This window comes from Mustela nigripes, chromosome 5 (assembly GCF_022355385.1).
Source record: "Mustela nigripes isolate SB6536 chromosome 5, MUSNIG.SB6536, whole genome shotgun sequence".
Lineage (NCBI taxonomy): Eukaryota > Metazoa > Chordata > Mammalia > Carnivora > Mustelidae > Mustela > Mustela nigripes.
In genome coordinates, this window is record NC_081561.1 from 5633654 (window position 1) to 5650614 (window position 16961).

At 39.2% G+C, this 16961-nt stretch overlaps 1 protein-coding gene across 12 annotated transcripts in view; it reads left to right on the forward strand.

Moving 5' to 3' along the window:
* Positions 1 to 16961, forward strand: part of FARS2 (phenylalanyl-tRNA synthetase 2, mitochondrial) — a 524473-nt gene that overhangs the window by 131842 nt on the left and 375670 nt on the right. For 6 of the 12 annotated variants that reach the window (XM_059399371.1, XM_059399372.1, XM_059399374.1 and 3 more), the window contains one exon: positions 7588 to 8222. The exons of the other annotated variants lie outside the window; for them this stretch is intronic. In XM_059399371.1, the coding sequence (XP_059255354.1) occupies positions 7611 to 8222 (612 nt within the window). In that variant the 5' untranslated portion in view covers positions 7588 to 7610. The remainder of the gene's footprint in view (positions 1 to 7587; positions 8223 to 16961) is intronic. 12 annotated transcript variants of the gene reach the window in all.

Below are 16961 nucleotides of genomic sequence, written 5' to 3' on the forward strand. Positions count from 1 at the left end.
TGAACTCGTGACCCCAAGATCACGAGTCCCATGCTCTTTCCACTGAGCTGGCCAGGTGCCTCTCGGTGAGGCTATCTTTAAAAATGGTTGAAACCTGAGGAGCATGTGGGTGGATGAATCTTCCATTCTTGAGGGCAGATTTGGATGGTGCAGCACATTTACTCTTGTAAGCCAGAAGTCTCTTTTCTGATAATCCGCATTTCTGGACTATGTAAATAGAGGACCAGCAAGTAAGAGGAAAAGGGCTCTTGTGGTGTTAGGTCATTCCTACAACCACCAGTAACTAAGAAGAGAAAGAGCAGGCTCCATTCAGACTTTTCATTTCTTTTTCTGGTTTGGGTTAATTATTTGTTATTGTTTATTTTTTTCTTACAAAGTTGATATAATAGCTATAAGTAAATGTCCTTTAGCATGACATAGTAATCTTTTATGTCCTCTGATCTTTAATTAGTCAAAGTAGCTTTAAATACTGTATGTTTTCATAACCTGGGATGACCAAAGAAGGAAGGAAAATATGATGGAGTGAATTAGCCCATACTACAGTGGGAGAAACCACCCCCTCGTCTTCAGAGGTACCATCATCAACAAACAAGAGCACTGAGCACTTTTTATAGGGCTCTGAGGCACTCACTTTAAAGCCAGCAGAGTGATTTTGCCTCCTTCTGACTTTTATGGGGAAATGTATCAAAAGAAAGTCAGCATGGTCTTACCTGAATAGCCTTTTAAAAAGAGTCTTGGCCTATTGCAGACATCTCAAAATGTCCTTGTAAGTAATAAAGAAAAAAAGTTCATTGCATTTTTTAGTAGTGTAGACTATCTCTAGCATGTTATTTTTAAGTCATGATAGAGTGAGAGGTACATAGAGTTCTTTATATATTTAATGCATGACATTTTTATATTCATATTGTAGAACTAAAACTTTGTACTACTGACTAAAGAAACTCTTATTTATACCTTTGTTTTTGTGCTCTTTTTGCCTCCATCTTATTTCTCTTTTTCTTTCTTTTTTTTTTTTTTAAAGATTTTTATTTATTTATTTGACAGAGAGAGATCATAAGTAGGCATAGAGGCAGGCAGAGAGAGAGAGAGAAGGAAGCAGGCTCCCTGATGAGCAGAGTGCCCGATGCGGGACTCGATCCCAGGACCCTGAGATCATGACCTGAGCTGAAGGCAGCGGCTTAACTCACTGAGCCACCCAGGTGCCCCTTATTTCTCTTTTTCAATGGCTTAGAGTAGAGTGGAAAAATTATGGGATTTTAAAGATATAGACAAGGATTCGAGGCCTCTCAATTCCAGGGGAATTGAGTTATGTCATTTGTGAACCAGTATTTCTTTTTCTGTGAATTGTGACTAATAATTGTGTGTACTCCAGGAAGTGTTATTGGAATTGGTAATAAGATGCATGTGAAATTATTTTTATAAAATGTAAAGCACTTGTTATGTATTTTTTCCAAAAGCTAATATTGATTTCTTGATAAGGAGCTGTACTATTTCTCATATATGTCATTCTGACTTTAACATGATTGGCTGATCTAAAGATAGGCCTACATTCAGTTAAGAAGGCCCCGGGGGCCCAAGAGATTGGAGTGAAGTAGGTTAAAGTTGACTGTGCCAGGGAGATAGATTTTCTGGTATTAAGTAATATTTAGATCAATATATTTATCTCTACCAGACCCTTGGTTGGTGACTTTCTTGGATTCATACAGAACGTATATTAATTTTTACTTATTTATTTATTTTTTAAAATAGATAACCTTTGAGTCTATCTGGAAATTTCTCCTCGTGACTGCTCTCTGCTATTAGATTGTTCCTGGATAACAGGTCACCAGTTAATATACTTCTTTTTGGCTGACTCCTGGCTTTCCGGTAACCATGTCAATGCTCCTCCTTGTTCCTCTAGTGTTTCCCTACACGTTCTGAACTTACACTTTCTCCAAATCAGTTTCTTTTTTCCTTTTCAAATTTCTCATTTGTATTTATGGTTGGAGAGGGAAACATTTTCAAATTTCTCAAAATTCTCTGAATTTTTATTTTTACAAATAACTCTTAAATGAATTCCTCTGATTTTATGCATAGTGTCCTCCCCTGACCCTACTATCTAATATTCATAACTTTCATCCTGTACTATAGCATTCCTCTTTGAAAAAAAAAATCACATTTACTTGGTGAATGTTGAGATCATACACAATATTTTTCTTTTACATCTAAAGCTTTCCTTGGGAGATCAGGACCATCTATTACAAGTTCCCTCAGCTTCCTTTAATTTCAGAATTTTTAAATATTTTTGTTTATTCTGTCTTTGGTATCCTCCTTTTTTACATCTTCACGCATTTAATAACCCATTGTAATCTGATTTCTGTCCTCACTCATCCATTGAAATTGCTCTGTTGATGGTCATCTTGTCAAATAGTTCTTTACCTTGCGCCCCACCTAATCTCTTTGTTATGTTTTATCCTGTTAGCCAATTTTTTCCCTATCCTTTCCTGTTTTTCCTTTTTCAGTTCTTCCCTCCTCTTTTATCCAGTATTATATGAAGCGCTAGACTCTGGGTATATGAAGATTAACATAAGAGAGAGAGAAGGGAGTGTATGTTCTACTTTCAAGAACCACATAGTCTATGGGCGCTTGGGTGGCTCACTTGATTAAGTGTCTGCCTTTGGCTCAGGTTGTGATCCCAGGATCCTGGGATCAAGTCCCACATCAGGCCCCTGGCTTGGTGGAGAGCCTGCTTCTTCCTCTCCCTCTGCCGCTCTCCCTTGTGAGAGTACTCCCTTGCTCTCCCTTGTGGACTCTCTTTCTCTCTGTCAAATAAATAAAATCTTATAAAAAAAAAAAATGAACCACATAGTCTAACAACAAGGCAGACAAATATTAATAATACAACAGGCTAAGGTTTGCACACACAGTGGCATTTAGTTTCAGAAAATACCTTGGTTTTCATCTAGAAACTCTGTGCCCCTGCCTTTGTAATATTGTACTCTTTGGGTCTCTTCTGGTTTACTCTTTATATACCCTTTGCTTAAATGGGATAACTTCTAAGATTTTGGTCTTTTGTCCATTTTAAATTTTGCTCTTACCTGCCCATGGATTTTCACATACCTTTATAATGTTAACTCTTTATTATTATTATTTTTTAAAGATTTTATTTATATATTTGACAGACAGAGATCACAAGTAGGCAGAGAGGCAGGCAGAGGGAGAGATGGGAAGCAGGCTGTCTGCAGAGCAGGGAGCCCGATGTGGGGCTCGATCCCAGGACTCTGAGATCATGACCTGAGCCAAAGGCAGAGGCTTAACCCACTGAGCCACCCAGGCACCCCTAATGTTAACTCTTTATACACATAATTTTCAGGGTCTACATTTCTACCATTAATTTCTCACTTCATTTTCAAACCCATACCTCAGACCGATTCCTAGAAATTATATGACTGTCTTCAGTCATATTTAACTTTAACCTGTCCAAAGCTGTTTCCCTCTTCAACCAGAAATACACATATGAAAATCATTTGAACAAACAAACAAAATCCATCCTGTGTTTCCTGTCTCAGTGAATAACTTTACTGTTTTCTCTGTTACCTGGTCTCTAGAATTCTCTGTGTCATTTTTAACTCTTGATTAAACTCATCTTTTATATATTGGGCATTGAGTTAAGTATATTATGAACAGGATCTAGTTTAATTCTTTTACCATGAGATATTGTTTTCTACGTCCTTACCCATGAGAAACTCGGGAGTCAGAAAGGGCAAGCCATGTGTCCAAGAGTAATACACGCCTGAGTGGCTGACTTAGGGTCACACCCACATGGGTGTCTCTGCTAAGTGTGATCTTTTGCCCTTGGTATTGTATTGATTCCTCTCACAGCTGGTCTCACAGTCTTCTGTAACAATATTAGCATGTTTAATATCAACATTTATACTTTTGTTACTTTTAGTGGCTCTGTAATCTGCATGTATTTGTGAACTAGGAAGATATTCTTAGTAGTGTGAAGAACTGTGTACTTAGTAGTGTGAAGACAGTGAATTAAGCTAAAGCAGGGCTCAGCAAGCTTGTTCTGTACGATAAGATAGTAAGTGTTTTAGGTCTTTGTGAGCTATCCAGTCTCTGTGAGCTATCCAGTCTCTGTGGCAACTGTTTAGCTCTGCCTTCATGGTAGAGAAACTACCACAGACAATATTTAAATGAATAGGCATTGCTGCCTTTCAACAAAACTTTATATACAAAATCAGGTCATGGGCAAGTTTGGCTTACCGTTCTTGGTTACAAAGTATTTCATTTCCACCATCCAAACTAATGGGTTTTATTTATTAATTTATTCATTCATGTATTCATTTGTGCATTTAAAATGCATTTATGTATAATCTAAATTGCTTAGGTAAGAGAGAAGAGAGGTAATTAAAGAGGTGCAATTTGAATTGAACAGTTGAGAACTATTGATTGAGAAGTACTTGAGTTGGTCAGAGTTGTGAACTTTGTTCATGGGGAGGTGTAAGAGTGTGTGCGAGTTGCATGATCTCTTTGAGTCTTAGTTTCTTTGTAATGTGTAGGAATAATGCATACCTCACAACGTTGTTGTTGAAAGTGTGAGATGGAAGCCCACCGTATAGAGGGATAGCTGCCGTCGGTCGTGTCACTGTCCCTGGTCTCTTGTGTTTTCCATATGAACTGTTTGTTTCTTTTTCTTTTTTTTTTAAGTAAATATTTTGTTTATTTATTTGAGAGAGAGAGAGAGAGCTTGGGTGTGGGGCAGGGAGGCAGAGGGAGATGCAGGCTCCCTGCTGAGCAGACCTCAATCCCAGGACCCCTGGATCAAGATCTGAGCTGAAGGCAGACACTTGACCAACTGAGCCACCCAGGTGCCCGAAACGGTTTCTTATAGAGAAATTTAAGAGACAGTAAGAATGGAATGTCCTTTTCAGATGGAAGTGGGAAAGCTATCATAATCTTATTCTTGCTTTGTTATAAATGACAATAGAAAAAAGAATTCCAAATAATTGTTTTGGGTGGGGAGAAGTCATGGTGGGGAATATATGCCGGGCTGAGCAGCTAAAAAGTCTGTAAAGGAAGACAAGAAAATTAAACTTTGCTCAGTAAGCTGAGGGTGGGGTGAGGAGAACAAAGCACGGGCACGAGGATGGGCCATATATGTGGGAACAGGACCTAGAAGTGGGTTTGGAAGTGTGAAGGGCTGGGAACCGAGAAGGAAAAGGTAGTCAGCAACCCATAAGCAACTACACCAATGGCACCGTCCCCAGAATTCTGGACTTTGCATATAGCATATGCCTTTGGAGGAAGAGATGCTTTCTTGTGTCTTGCCAAGGGTGCTAGGCTGGGTAACTAAAAACCTCATAGTGTGACTTCGTGTGAAGATGGGGAAGGTGGCACGAGCATATTTAAAATTCCTGTCTATTGCATTGACAAGCCACTGAACGCTGTAGATGGGAAGACAGATTTTCATTGAAGTTCAACCAAAAACACTTTTTGAAACAACTGACAAAATAGTGCCATAAATGAATAAATCCAGGGAGTTCCTGGGTATCTTCTCTCATGAAGGCAGTCTCCTGCAAAGGTGCTATGCTGAAGCTTCTAATAAGCAGTCACATACATGCACGATAATGTTAACTTGTAGCTAAATATTTTCAGTTACACTTTGGAATGGGGGCACTGTGCTGCCTTGGTACATACTCAGTATGCTTTTGATGTCACTCGGAACAATGGGATTCCCTCCTAATGCAGCTTACTATCACAAAAATAGGTGGTTTCTTAGTATGATTATAGGGCCCTTGAAGTAAAATAAGCACATGGTTGTATGCTTTAAAGTAGCCCAGTAGATTAAAAAAATTCCAAAATTTTGAAGATGATTTATGTGATTTAAGTTCATAATAAAATATTTTTTTTTTTTTTTTTTTTTTTTTTTTTTTTTTGTGAACATATGGATAAAACAACTAAAGATTTTCCCTACCGAGTCCCCCAAGTCAGCTTAAAACTTGCTTCTGTGACCCTGGGTAATGAACACGACATTCGTGGTCCAGAATCTTCCATTGTTGTTTTGTTTTAACTCTTCCGGTATTCTAGAGTTCATTCAGCTCCACCTGGCTCTTTGTCACCTGATCCGTGATGTGACCAGCCCGTATCAGATGATTGCTGAAGGGACTTTCCACTGTGACACTGATGCTCTTCTTTAATTAATTAATGTGGTGTTCTTCTTATATTAAATTGTAGACATATTTTTTAAAAGATTTTATTTATTTGAGAGAGAGCACAAGTGATGAGGGGGCGTGCACAGAGGGAGAGGGAGAAGCAGACCCCCTGCTAAGCAGGGAGCCCTATGTTGGGCTGATCCCCAGCTCTTGGGGTGCCAGATTTATGACCTGAGCCAAAGGCAGACGCTTAACTGACTGAGCCACCCATGTACCCCAAATTCTTGGCAGGTCTATAAAAAGGATCTGGTCTATGCTCTGTCTTCTGGCTGCTCTGTATCCCTTCCCAAGTAAGTGTAGCCCTGTTCCTGGTTTACTATGCGTGCATAGTAGAAACTTGTTCTTTTATAAAGCAAAAATAGAATGGTGGGATGTTGCATTGACATTTAGTTGGAATGACACAACCAGATGTGAGGATAAAAAAGATTTGTATTTTATAAAAATAACTTCAACTGTCCATTGGTATAGTCTATCACTTTGTTCATTTTTGAAATTTATTTATTTTTAATTTTTTTATTTTAAGATTTTTATTTATTAGAGTGAGTGAGCATAATTGCGGGAGGGGCAGAGGGTGAGGGAGAAGCAGCTCCCCACTGAGTAGGGAGCCCAGTGCAGGACTCGATCCCAGGACCCCAGGATCATGACCTGAGCAGAGGGCAGACCCTTTACCTATTGAGCCACCAGATACTTGGATTTTTCATTTTTATTTTTTCGTTTTTATTTTTATAAATATTAAATAAAAATCACCAGCACCCAGAGTGGTGTATTTTATTTGAAACATCAGAAAAAGTAAATGTAGTAACAGTTTTATAACATTATGTAAGAACATTCTCTAATACAGTGGAATTATGTAGAAGTCATGTCTCTCAAAGGTAAACAGAACTTTGTAGTTAAGGAGGATGGCAGGCAGAAATGTGCAGGATGGATGTTTCAAATATCCCCTCTTCTAATGTATATACTCATGTGCTTCCGTTAACTAATGAGACATTGCTAGGGCCAACCAAACCCTGTCCTTTAGACGATCCTCCTAAACTTTTTGAGTCAAGAATATAGTCCAAATAAAAGTAAATTATCACATTTAAAGTTTTATTCAACCTGAGGGATTCAGGACATGACATGGCGTGATAAAGGAAGTTTTCTTCAGACTCACGGAAGGACAGCTAGAGAATAGGGATCTAAAAGTGAGGTTCAAGGCTCTTTTGGTTTAGAGCAGTACCTATTAAGCCTCTGTCAGCAGATTTCCTTAATGGGATCTTCTGTCTGTGTGGAGGAGGCAGTGGGGGAAACAGATGTCAGTAGGACAATGGGAGGTTGGTAGGAGACACAAAGGACGAGTTTAGTTTCTACAGAGTCAAGTTTGACTTGCGCTTTGCGTGTGTGCTCTTTCCAGAATCTGTGAAAGAAGTTTCTACAATGGTTTGCTCAGCTCTCAGGAGAGTTGCCCAGGTGCATGCTTACCTGGTGAGGAAGTCCAGTAGTGTCTCCAAAGGCCATCATTGTCAGGCCTTGGGCTCGAGATCTGCTGCTTCGGAGCCTGCTGCCCGAGGAGCTCCAGGTGGCATGGTGGAGCTGCTGGGCAAATCTTATCCTCAGGATGACTATAGCAACCTCTCCCGGAAGGTCCTCTCCAAGGTCGGCAGGAATCTGCACCACCAGCAGCATCACCCACTCTGGCTGATCAAGGAGAGGGTGAAGGAGCACTTCTACAAGCAGTATGTGGGCCGCTTCGGGACCCCGCTGTTCTCCGTCTATGATGACCTTTCTCCAGTGGTCACCACCTGGCAGAACTTTGACAGCCTGCTCATCCCAGCTGACCACCCCAGCAGGAAGAAGGGAGACAACTATTACCTGAACAGGACTCACATGCTGCGAGCACACACATCTGCACACCAGTGGGACCTCCTGCACGCTGGGCTGGATGCCTTCTTGGTGGTGGGCGATGTCTACCGGCGCGACCAGATCGACTCCCAGCACTACCCAGTGTTCCACCAGCTGGAGGGTGTCCGACTCTTCTCTAAGCATGAGGTGAGCCTTGAGACAGTTCTTACCATTGATAGCATGGACATTCTTGTTGAGGTCACTAAAGTTTATCTCAGTGAAACAGGTTGTCCTTGACCTTATTTTGCCTTTGTGAATTATGCATCCTTGATGGTTTCCTTTGTCCAGGCCAAGCCTCAATATTTTTTGATCAATTTGTTGTGTTAGTACCTATAGGAATGAGGGCTTTGGTTTTCCCTCTTCTGAGCTTAGTCTTTCAATACTGACCTGCCTTTCTCTAGCTTTCTTCATATGAATGAATAGTCAGTGGCTCAAATTTATCCTCAGTCCAGGATGGTTAAGATACAATGCTGAAACCTATGGTCAAGTTACTCCAATTCTTAGTCAGTAAAAATTAATTAAGTATTCATACTATTAGACATTAATGAATTTCTTGTACAGTAGAGGGGACTGACAGTTTATTGGCTCAGGTTAGAAACTGTGTTCTGTTCCCAAGCTCTTCACTTATCCTCCCCTCCTTTACATTTGTAGGTGTTTTATATTTTTTTCTTTGTGAGATGCCTAAGTTGTTGCTATTGCTGAAATATATGTTTGGATGCTTAGAGGTTTTTGATCAGGAAATCTGATATTCTGGTTATTCTCAAAAGCACCCAACACCTTACGTGTTTGTTAGCTGATACCATAATATACTGATTTCCTAATTTCTTTTGGCAAATTATGAAAATCCCTAAAAGCTTGAGTCTGTTTCCTAAAAACCTGCAGTACTACTTGCCTTTCATTCATACATTTTTAAATCTCTGTTTTTATGTAAGAAACAAATGGAATAAAAGGAGGCCCAGGAAATATTTCACTTTACCCTTTCCGCACTTCTTCCCCACATATTCATCAAAGCAGGAGGAACAGTTCCCTCCCATGAACAGATGCTAAATGGGTTGTGGGACATGGAAAGGAACAGTATATGATCCCTAGGCTAAGAAGGAACCATTGTTTTGTTGTAGTGAGTGAGTCACGTTTTATGAGACAACTGTTTGCCTCAGGATGTGCTGTTTTCCTGTGGGTCTGTGATACCCCAGCAGTAGGTGAGCTTCACATGGAAAGGCCACCCACGCTGGATTGCAGAGATGCTTAAATAAGTGTTCTTACTACTTGGAATTGCTGACTGTATTCTAAGTTAGGATTAATACTATTAATCAGGGTATGGGTTTATTAGGAAATGAAAAAGAAACAAGGATAGTCAGGTCGCAGCCTAGGAAATGTGACCAAGTGATAGAATGTCGCCTACAATTAATGTGCTGGAGGGGATGTATGCTAGTGAGACAGTGTCCGGGTCATGGTAGCTGGCCAGTGCTCAGTCTAGCTTCCCTCATTAAAAAATGAGAAAAGAAAGTACTCACTGATTTGTAAGCCTGAATGCCATGAAAGTGGCAGTGAGAGCTTTGACACTTACACTAGCATTTTAATGGAGGGAAAATCCAGGCTACCTTAGAAGGTGGAAAATAGGAAGAGGGGTAGGAAGCTGGCTTTATCTTGTTTCATGTTTATTTGGGATCCAGTCCAACTTAGTCATTAGTGGACATGGCTAATCTAGACTGATAATGTTACTGTATATTCTGCCTTATCGTTAAAAAAATTAAACACACACACACACACACATATAACTAATAATACAGTTTGATGAGGAATTCCATGTTCATTGTTTCACATTTGTTCCTCTTAATAAAACTCTCATGAGATCAATTGTTTCCACTTTAACCATGAGGAATCTGAAGTCCCCAAAGGCTGTCCAAGGTTACCCACCCAGTTCATTGCCCATTCTGCTGCCTTCTGTTGCTTTTTAGGGAACTGTTTTGTAAGTGGGACCTGCTTATGACCCAAATGGTTTGTTAGTTTTAAGAATGGTGTTGGGGCTTGGGATGCTTGGGTGGCTCAGTCATTAAGCGTCTGTCTTTGGCTTAGGTAATGATCCCAGGTTCCTGGGATCGAGTCCCACACAGGCTCCCAGCTTGGTGGGAAGTTTGCTTCTCCCTCTGCCTGCTGCTCCCCCTTTGTGTGCAAGCTCACTCTTTCTCTCTCTCTGACAAATAAATAAGTAAAATCTTTAAAAAAAAAAAAAAAGAATGATGTTGGGGAGAGAGAGGATTTTGTTTTTGCTTTTTGTTTGTTCATTTTAGCATGGTCTCAACTAAAGTGTTGGGATTAAGTCTGACCTAATCTTTTTTTTTTTTTTAAGATTTTATTTATTTATTTGACAGACAGAAATCACAAGTAGGCCAAGAGGCAGGTAGAGAGAGAGAGGAGGAAGCAGGCTCCCCGCTGAGCAGAGAGCCCGATGCGGGGCTCGATCCCAGAACCGAAGACCTGAGCCGAAGGCAGAGGCTTTAACCCACTGAGCCACCCAGGCGCCCCAAGTCTGACCTAATCTTAACCATCAAAAAAATTTTTTTCCTTTCAGTTTATTTCCCTAGAACATGATTTTTCAGTGATTTTAATCATGTTACCTATGTAATTTAAAAATTATATTGTGTACCATACACAAAGATAAACTCAAAATAGATAAAAGACCTCAACATGAGGCAGGAATCCATCAGAATCCTAGAGGAGAACATAGGCAGTAATCTCTTCGATATCGGCCACAGCAACTTCTTTCAAGATATGTCTCCAATGGTAAAGGAAACAAAAGCGAAAATGAATTTTTGGGACTTCATCAAAATCAAAAGCTTCTGCACAGCAAAGGAAACAGTGAACAAAACAAAGAGGCAACCGACGGAATGGGAGAAGATATTCACAAATGATAGTACAGACAAAGGGCTGATATCCAGGATCTATAAAGAACCCCTCAAACTCAACACACACAAAACAGATAATCATGTCAAAAAATGGGCAGAAGACATGAATAGGCACTTCTCCAATGAAGACATACAAATGGCTAATGGACACATGAAAAAATGTTCATCATCACTAGCCATTAGGGAGATTCAAATCAAAACCACATTGAGACACCACCTTACACCAGTTAGAATGGCCAAAATTAACAGGACAGTAAATAACGTGTGTTGGAGAGGATATGGAGAAAGGGGAACCCTCTTACACTATTGGTGGGAATGCAAGTTGGTATAGCCATTTTGGAGAACAGTGTGGAGGTTCCTCAAAAAATTAAAAATAGAGCTTCCCTATGACCCTACAGTTGCACTACTGGGTATTTACCCCAAAGATACAGATGTAGTGAAAAGAAGGGTCATCTCTACTCCAATGTTCATAGCAGCAATGGCCAAGGTCACCAAATGGTGGAAAGAATCAAGATGCCCTTCAATAGACGAATGGATAAGGAAGATGTGGTCCTGTAACACTACGGAGTATTATGCCTCCATCAGAAAGGATGAATACCCAATTTTTGTAGCAACATGGACGGGACTGGAAGAGATTGTGCTGAGTGAAATAAGTCAAACAGAGAGAGTCAATTATCATATGGTTTCACTTATTTGTGGAGCATAAGAAATAACACGGAGGACATGGGGAGATGGAGAGGAGAAGGGAGTTGGGGGAAATTGGAGGGGGAGATGAACCATGAGAGACTGTGGACTCTGAAAAACAATCTAAGGGTTTTAAAGGGGCAGGGGGTAGGAGGTTGGGTGAGCCTGGTGATGGGTATTATTGAGGGCACGTGTTGCATGGAACACTGGGTGTGGTATACATAAATAATGAATTTTGGTACCCTGAAAAGAAATTAAAAAAAATAAAATATAAAAAAATTATATTGTTATCTTTTAAAGTTCTTCTGTTACTAAATAATCTTTATAAGTATTGTTTCAATCCATATAAGGTATATTTCAACAAGAAGAAAAGTAAATACAGGGGTCTGGGTAAAAGAAACAGGGGTAAGACTAGAAATGCATGAACTGTGACAATATATATTTTAACTCTTGATTGATATTGTTTTTCGTAAAAAGATTAAGTGTATCAGCACTCATGAATCTAAATAGGCTAAACTTACCAATTATAGACATACATGACCACAGAGGGCATTTTTCAGTGAGAGAGTCCTAAACAGAATCATACCAGAGGCTGAAAATAAAGGGCAGGAAAAAGATAGGTTAAGCAAATACCAGAAGAAAGCTGGCACAGCACTATTAATATTAGACAAAATAGAATTTGTGGCAAAAAATTGATAAATATGAACAAAGAGGGATAATATATCAATCACAATGCTTTATGAATCAGGAATTTTAATGTGCCCAACATCATAGCCATAATACATAAACCCAAACTGGAGAAATAAAGTTAAATTTGACAAATTCATAATCATAGTAGAAGATTTTAAATGACTTCAATTAAAAAAAACAGTGGCTTAAGAAAACAAAGTGAATAAATTGAGTAAAGATATAGACAACCTAAAAACTTGATTAATAGGCTTGACTTATATTTATTTTTAAAGTTCTGTAACTAAACTAAAATAAAATTCTGTAACTATACAGATCCACACAGAAATTCCATACTCACAGTTGGGGGTACATAGTCACGTGGGATACTTAAAATAAGTTGTCTGTGTACTGGTTGACAGCTAAAGTCTAAACAAATGTCAAAGAATCAATAACATAAGTAGAGCTCTGCTTGACTAGGATGTAGTTATGTAGAAATGTCTTTGGATATTTAAAAACTCATAATTATAGATTCCTGGGATAAAGAGAAATATAGTAAATTGCAAATTACTTACTAATCAGCAATGAAAATATTCTCTTGAAACTGCTCAGATATGCAGGAAAATAGTCACTTCGTTTTGTAGAAACTTGGTAGACCCCACTTAAATTGTCTGATCACAGTTAACATTAATAAAGCAAGATGTGTGGGATGTAGATAAAGACATACTTGTAGTACATTTAGTTTAAATATATTTAGGAAAAATTGAAAACCCTGAAAAATCAATGAATTAAGTGTCATTTTAAGGTGCTAAAGCAAACAACATTCTATTAAAAAAGTAGAAGGGAGGTGGGTTGTATATTTTTTAATAGTCCCAATTCTTACAAAACAGATACAGCAACTGGAATAATAAAGCCCATCTCCAAGACAAGTGGGTGACAAGGTCACCCTAGGATCTTCACAAATGGTGGGAACTCACAGCTGCCAGCCAGAAGATCTGCATTGTGTCAGAAACTGAGGCCACAGAGGGAACTAGTGAGGGCTGAGGGGTGGAGAGCTTCTTCTGAGTTTCTCAAGGAACAAACTTTGGACAAACAAATTTGCTTGCAGGGCTTTGACATTTAGTGTTACTAATAACATTGTTCACCAATGACCAGCAACATCACAAAAAGAGGGGCCAGGGCCAGATTTTCAGGTCTCCTGATAGAAGAATACAATGGCAACTCTAAAATCTGGCCAAAATACTTGATCCTGAATCTGATCAAATCTCTAGATCCAGCTCCAAATTTATAGGAAGTACAGAGGACAGAGAATGTTAAACTCTGTCTTGGAGAATTAACAAGCAAAATCCAGCCTGTGGGAAATGCGACAGCATTGCTTCTCAAGATGTGATGTGCATAATGAAATAAGCAGAAAAATCAAAAGGAAGACCTTAGAAATGTTTAAGCAGCAGTGTTTAGAAATGTTCAAGCCATCATATTTAAGCACGCCATCACTGGACTTCCTTCATGGAGTAGCATGTAAACTGGTCCCAGTGTTCTAACCCGCTCCTGGCTAGTTGCATGTGCTCGGTCTGTGTGGTGGTCATGCACACGAGGGCCCTGTCTCAGTCTGAGACCGACTGGAAATCTTCAACTGTCCCTTCCGCATAGAGAGCTTGAGAAGCACTGCTCTGCAGGATAAATGATTCAGTTTCGTCAAATGAACTGCAAGAAAAATAAAAGGGAAATATACCTGTAGAGTAAAAGAAAGATCAAGCAATCACAATGCTTAGATCCTATCAAGAGAAACCATCTTTAAGGAAAAAAATCATTTGAAGCCATTGGAATTTGAATGCTCACTGAATATCTGAATTTAAGGCGTTCTTCTTTTTTTATTTTTTAAGGCATGCTTGTGGCATTATATTTTTAGAAAGTCATTTTCCTTTAGATTGACATATTGGAGTGCCAGTGAGTGAAATGATGAGATGTCTGGTTTAATTCAGAATAATATGGGGCTAGGCATGTGGGGACGAATGGAAGAGGATTGGTCATGAACTGTTGGTTACTGAAACTGGGTGCTGGATACAGGAGGGGTCTCTATCCTTTCTACTTCCGTGTGTGTTTGAAATTTTTCTCATAAAAGATTAAGGAAAAAGATTGAACGAAGAACACTGGGGTTAGTCAGTCAATCAGAAAAACATTTGTTGAACACACACTGGGGTTCAGGTCTGTAAGATGGTATTAGACAATCACGAGATGCTCCCTGGTTTCATTTGGAAGACAGCTGTTAAGATTGAAAAACAAACAAACAGGAGGCAGAAGATATTAATCATACAAGATTACAGTGCATAAACAATGAATTTTGGAATATGGAAAAACATAAAATTAATTAAAAAATATGGAAAAAAAAAGAAGATTACATTGCATACAGTAGAAGACTGAAATCAATTAAACCTGGGATTAATAGCCTCACTTCCATCATTCTGAGGTGGTTTTACATGTTTTTACCAAGTCTGAAAGACTTGTATGGTCTGTTTCAGAAAATAGACCTATCAAGCTCATTTTATGAGGTTAGACATGTTAATATACAAACTAGATGAAAAAGAAAATTTTAGAAGTTTCATTTTTATGAACATAGATGATTCCCTGTTTTAATGAACAGATATAGAATTATTACATGAAATATTTGCAAATTTAATTCACTGGTGTATTGTGTCCTACCACGTTATTATTATACATTTATTCCATTATATTATATTTAACTGATGTAAGGAGAAGAAGCATGTGATCACCTCAATAGATGTAGAAAAGTAATTTGACAGCATTTAATGTTTTATGACATAAAAAAAAAGCATTTGATGACATTAGAGACTCGATAAAAACTTTTAGCAGACTAGGAATAGAAGGGAACTTTCTTTTTCTTTTTTAAAGATTTTATTTATTTATTTATTTATTTATTTATTTATTTATTTATTTTTTAAAGATTTTATTTATTTATTTGTAAGAGAGAGAGAGAGTGAGAGCGAGCACAGGCAGACAGAGTGGAAGGCAGAGTCAGAGGGAGAAGCAGGCTCCCCGCGGAGCAAGTAGCCCGATCCCAGGACGCTGGGATCATGACCTGAGCCGAAGGCAGCTGCTTAACCAACTGAGCCACCCAGGCATCCCTTATTTATTTATTTGACAGAGAGAAATCACAAGTAGATGGAGAGGCAGGCAGAGAGAGAGGAAGGGAAGCAGGCTCCCTGCTGAGCAGAGAGCCCTATGCGGGACTGGATCCCATGACCCTGAGATCATGACCTGAGCCGAAGGCAGCGGCTTAACCCACTGAGCCACCCAGGTACCCCTCTTTTACTTTTTTTAAAAAAAAAAGATTTTATCTAATTGAGAGAGAGAGAGTGAAAGAGAGAGCACAAGCCAGGGGGAGAGACAAAGGGAGAGGGAGAAGTAGATGCCATTGAATCGTGAGACTTGATCCCAGGATCCTGGGATGGTGACCCGAGCCGAAGGCAGATGCTTATCCGACTGAGCCACGCTGGAGCCCCTAGAAGGGAACTTTCTTAAATAATATTTGTCAAGCAGTCACAGCAAAGATCATAACTGGTGAGTCATTATAAATATTTCTATCAAAATAAGCAACAATTCAGGATCACTTGCCATCACTGCTTTTATTCATCATTGTGTGGGAAGTTCTACTTTATGTAGTAAGCCAGAAAGAGAAATGGAAGGTATAAACATAGGAAAACATGAGATTAAAGTTGCTTAATTTTATTTCATTAAAAATAAATAAATAAATACAATAATACATTATTTTATTAAAAATAAATTGTGTTATTTATTTATTTTTAAGATTTTATTTATTTGAGAGAGAGAAGAGAGAGAGAGAGAGCATGCATCCATGATCTTGGTGGAGGAAAGGGGCAGAGGGAGAGGAGAGAGAGAGACCCTTGAGCAGGCTCCCTGCTCCTGCAGACCCTGATTCAGGTATTAAGCTTACTATCCTGAGACTGGGACTTGAGCTGAAATTGAGAGTCGGACACTTAACCAACTGAGCCACCCAGGCACCCCTAAGCTATTATCTTTTTAATTAATTAATTAGTTAATTGAGAGAGAGAGAGAGAGAGAGTGTGAGAGAGAAAGATCACAGGCAGGGTGTGAGGTAGAAGGAGAAGGCAGACTCCCTGCTGAACAGGGAGACTGACACGGGACTCGATCCCAGGACCCCGGGATCATGATCTGAGTAGAACTCAGGTGCTTAACTGAGCCACCCAGGCGCCTATAGTATCTTTTTTTTTTTTTTTTTTTTAGATTTTATTTACTTAGTTTTGAGAGAGCGAGCCAAGTGAGTGAGCACACGGGACCTCGGGGTAGGGGGAGAGGGAGAAGCAAACTCCCTGCTAAGCAGGGAGCCCAAGGCGGGACTTGATCCAGGGACCCCTGGACCGTGACCCGAGCCGAAGGAAGACACTCAACCGACTCAGCCACCCAGGTCCCTTTATTTTTATTTTTAATTAATTAATTAATTTTTGAGATCTAGAAAGCACTTTAATATTCTATCCTTCTTCAAAAAGAAAATATAGAACGCCTCACAAATTTGCGTGTATACAAGCGTATTGTTTTGGTTTTAGTATATGTGCTGCCGAAGTGAGTACCC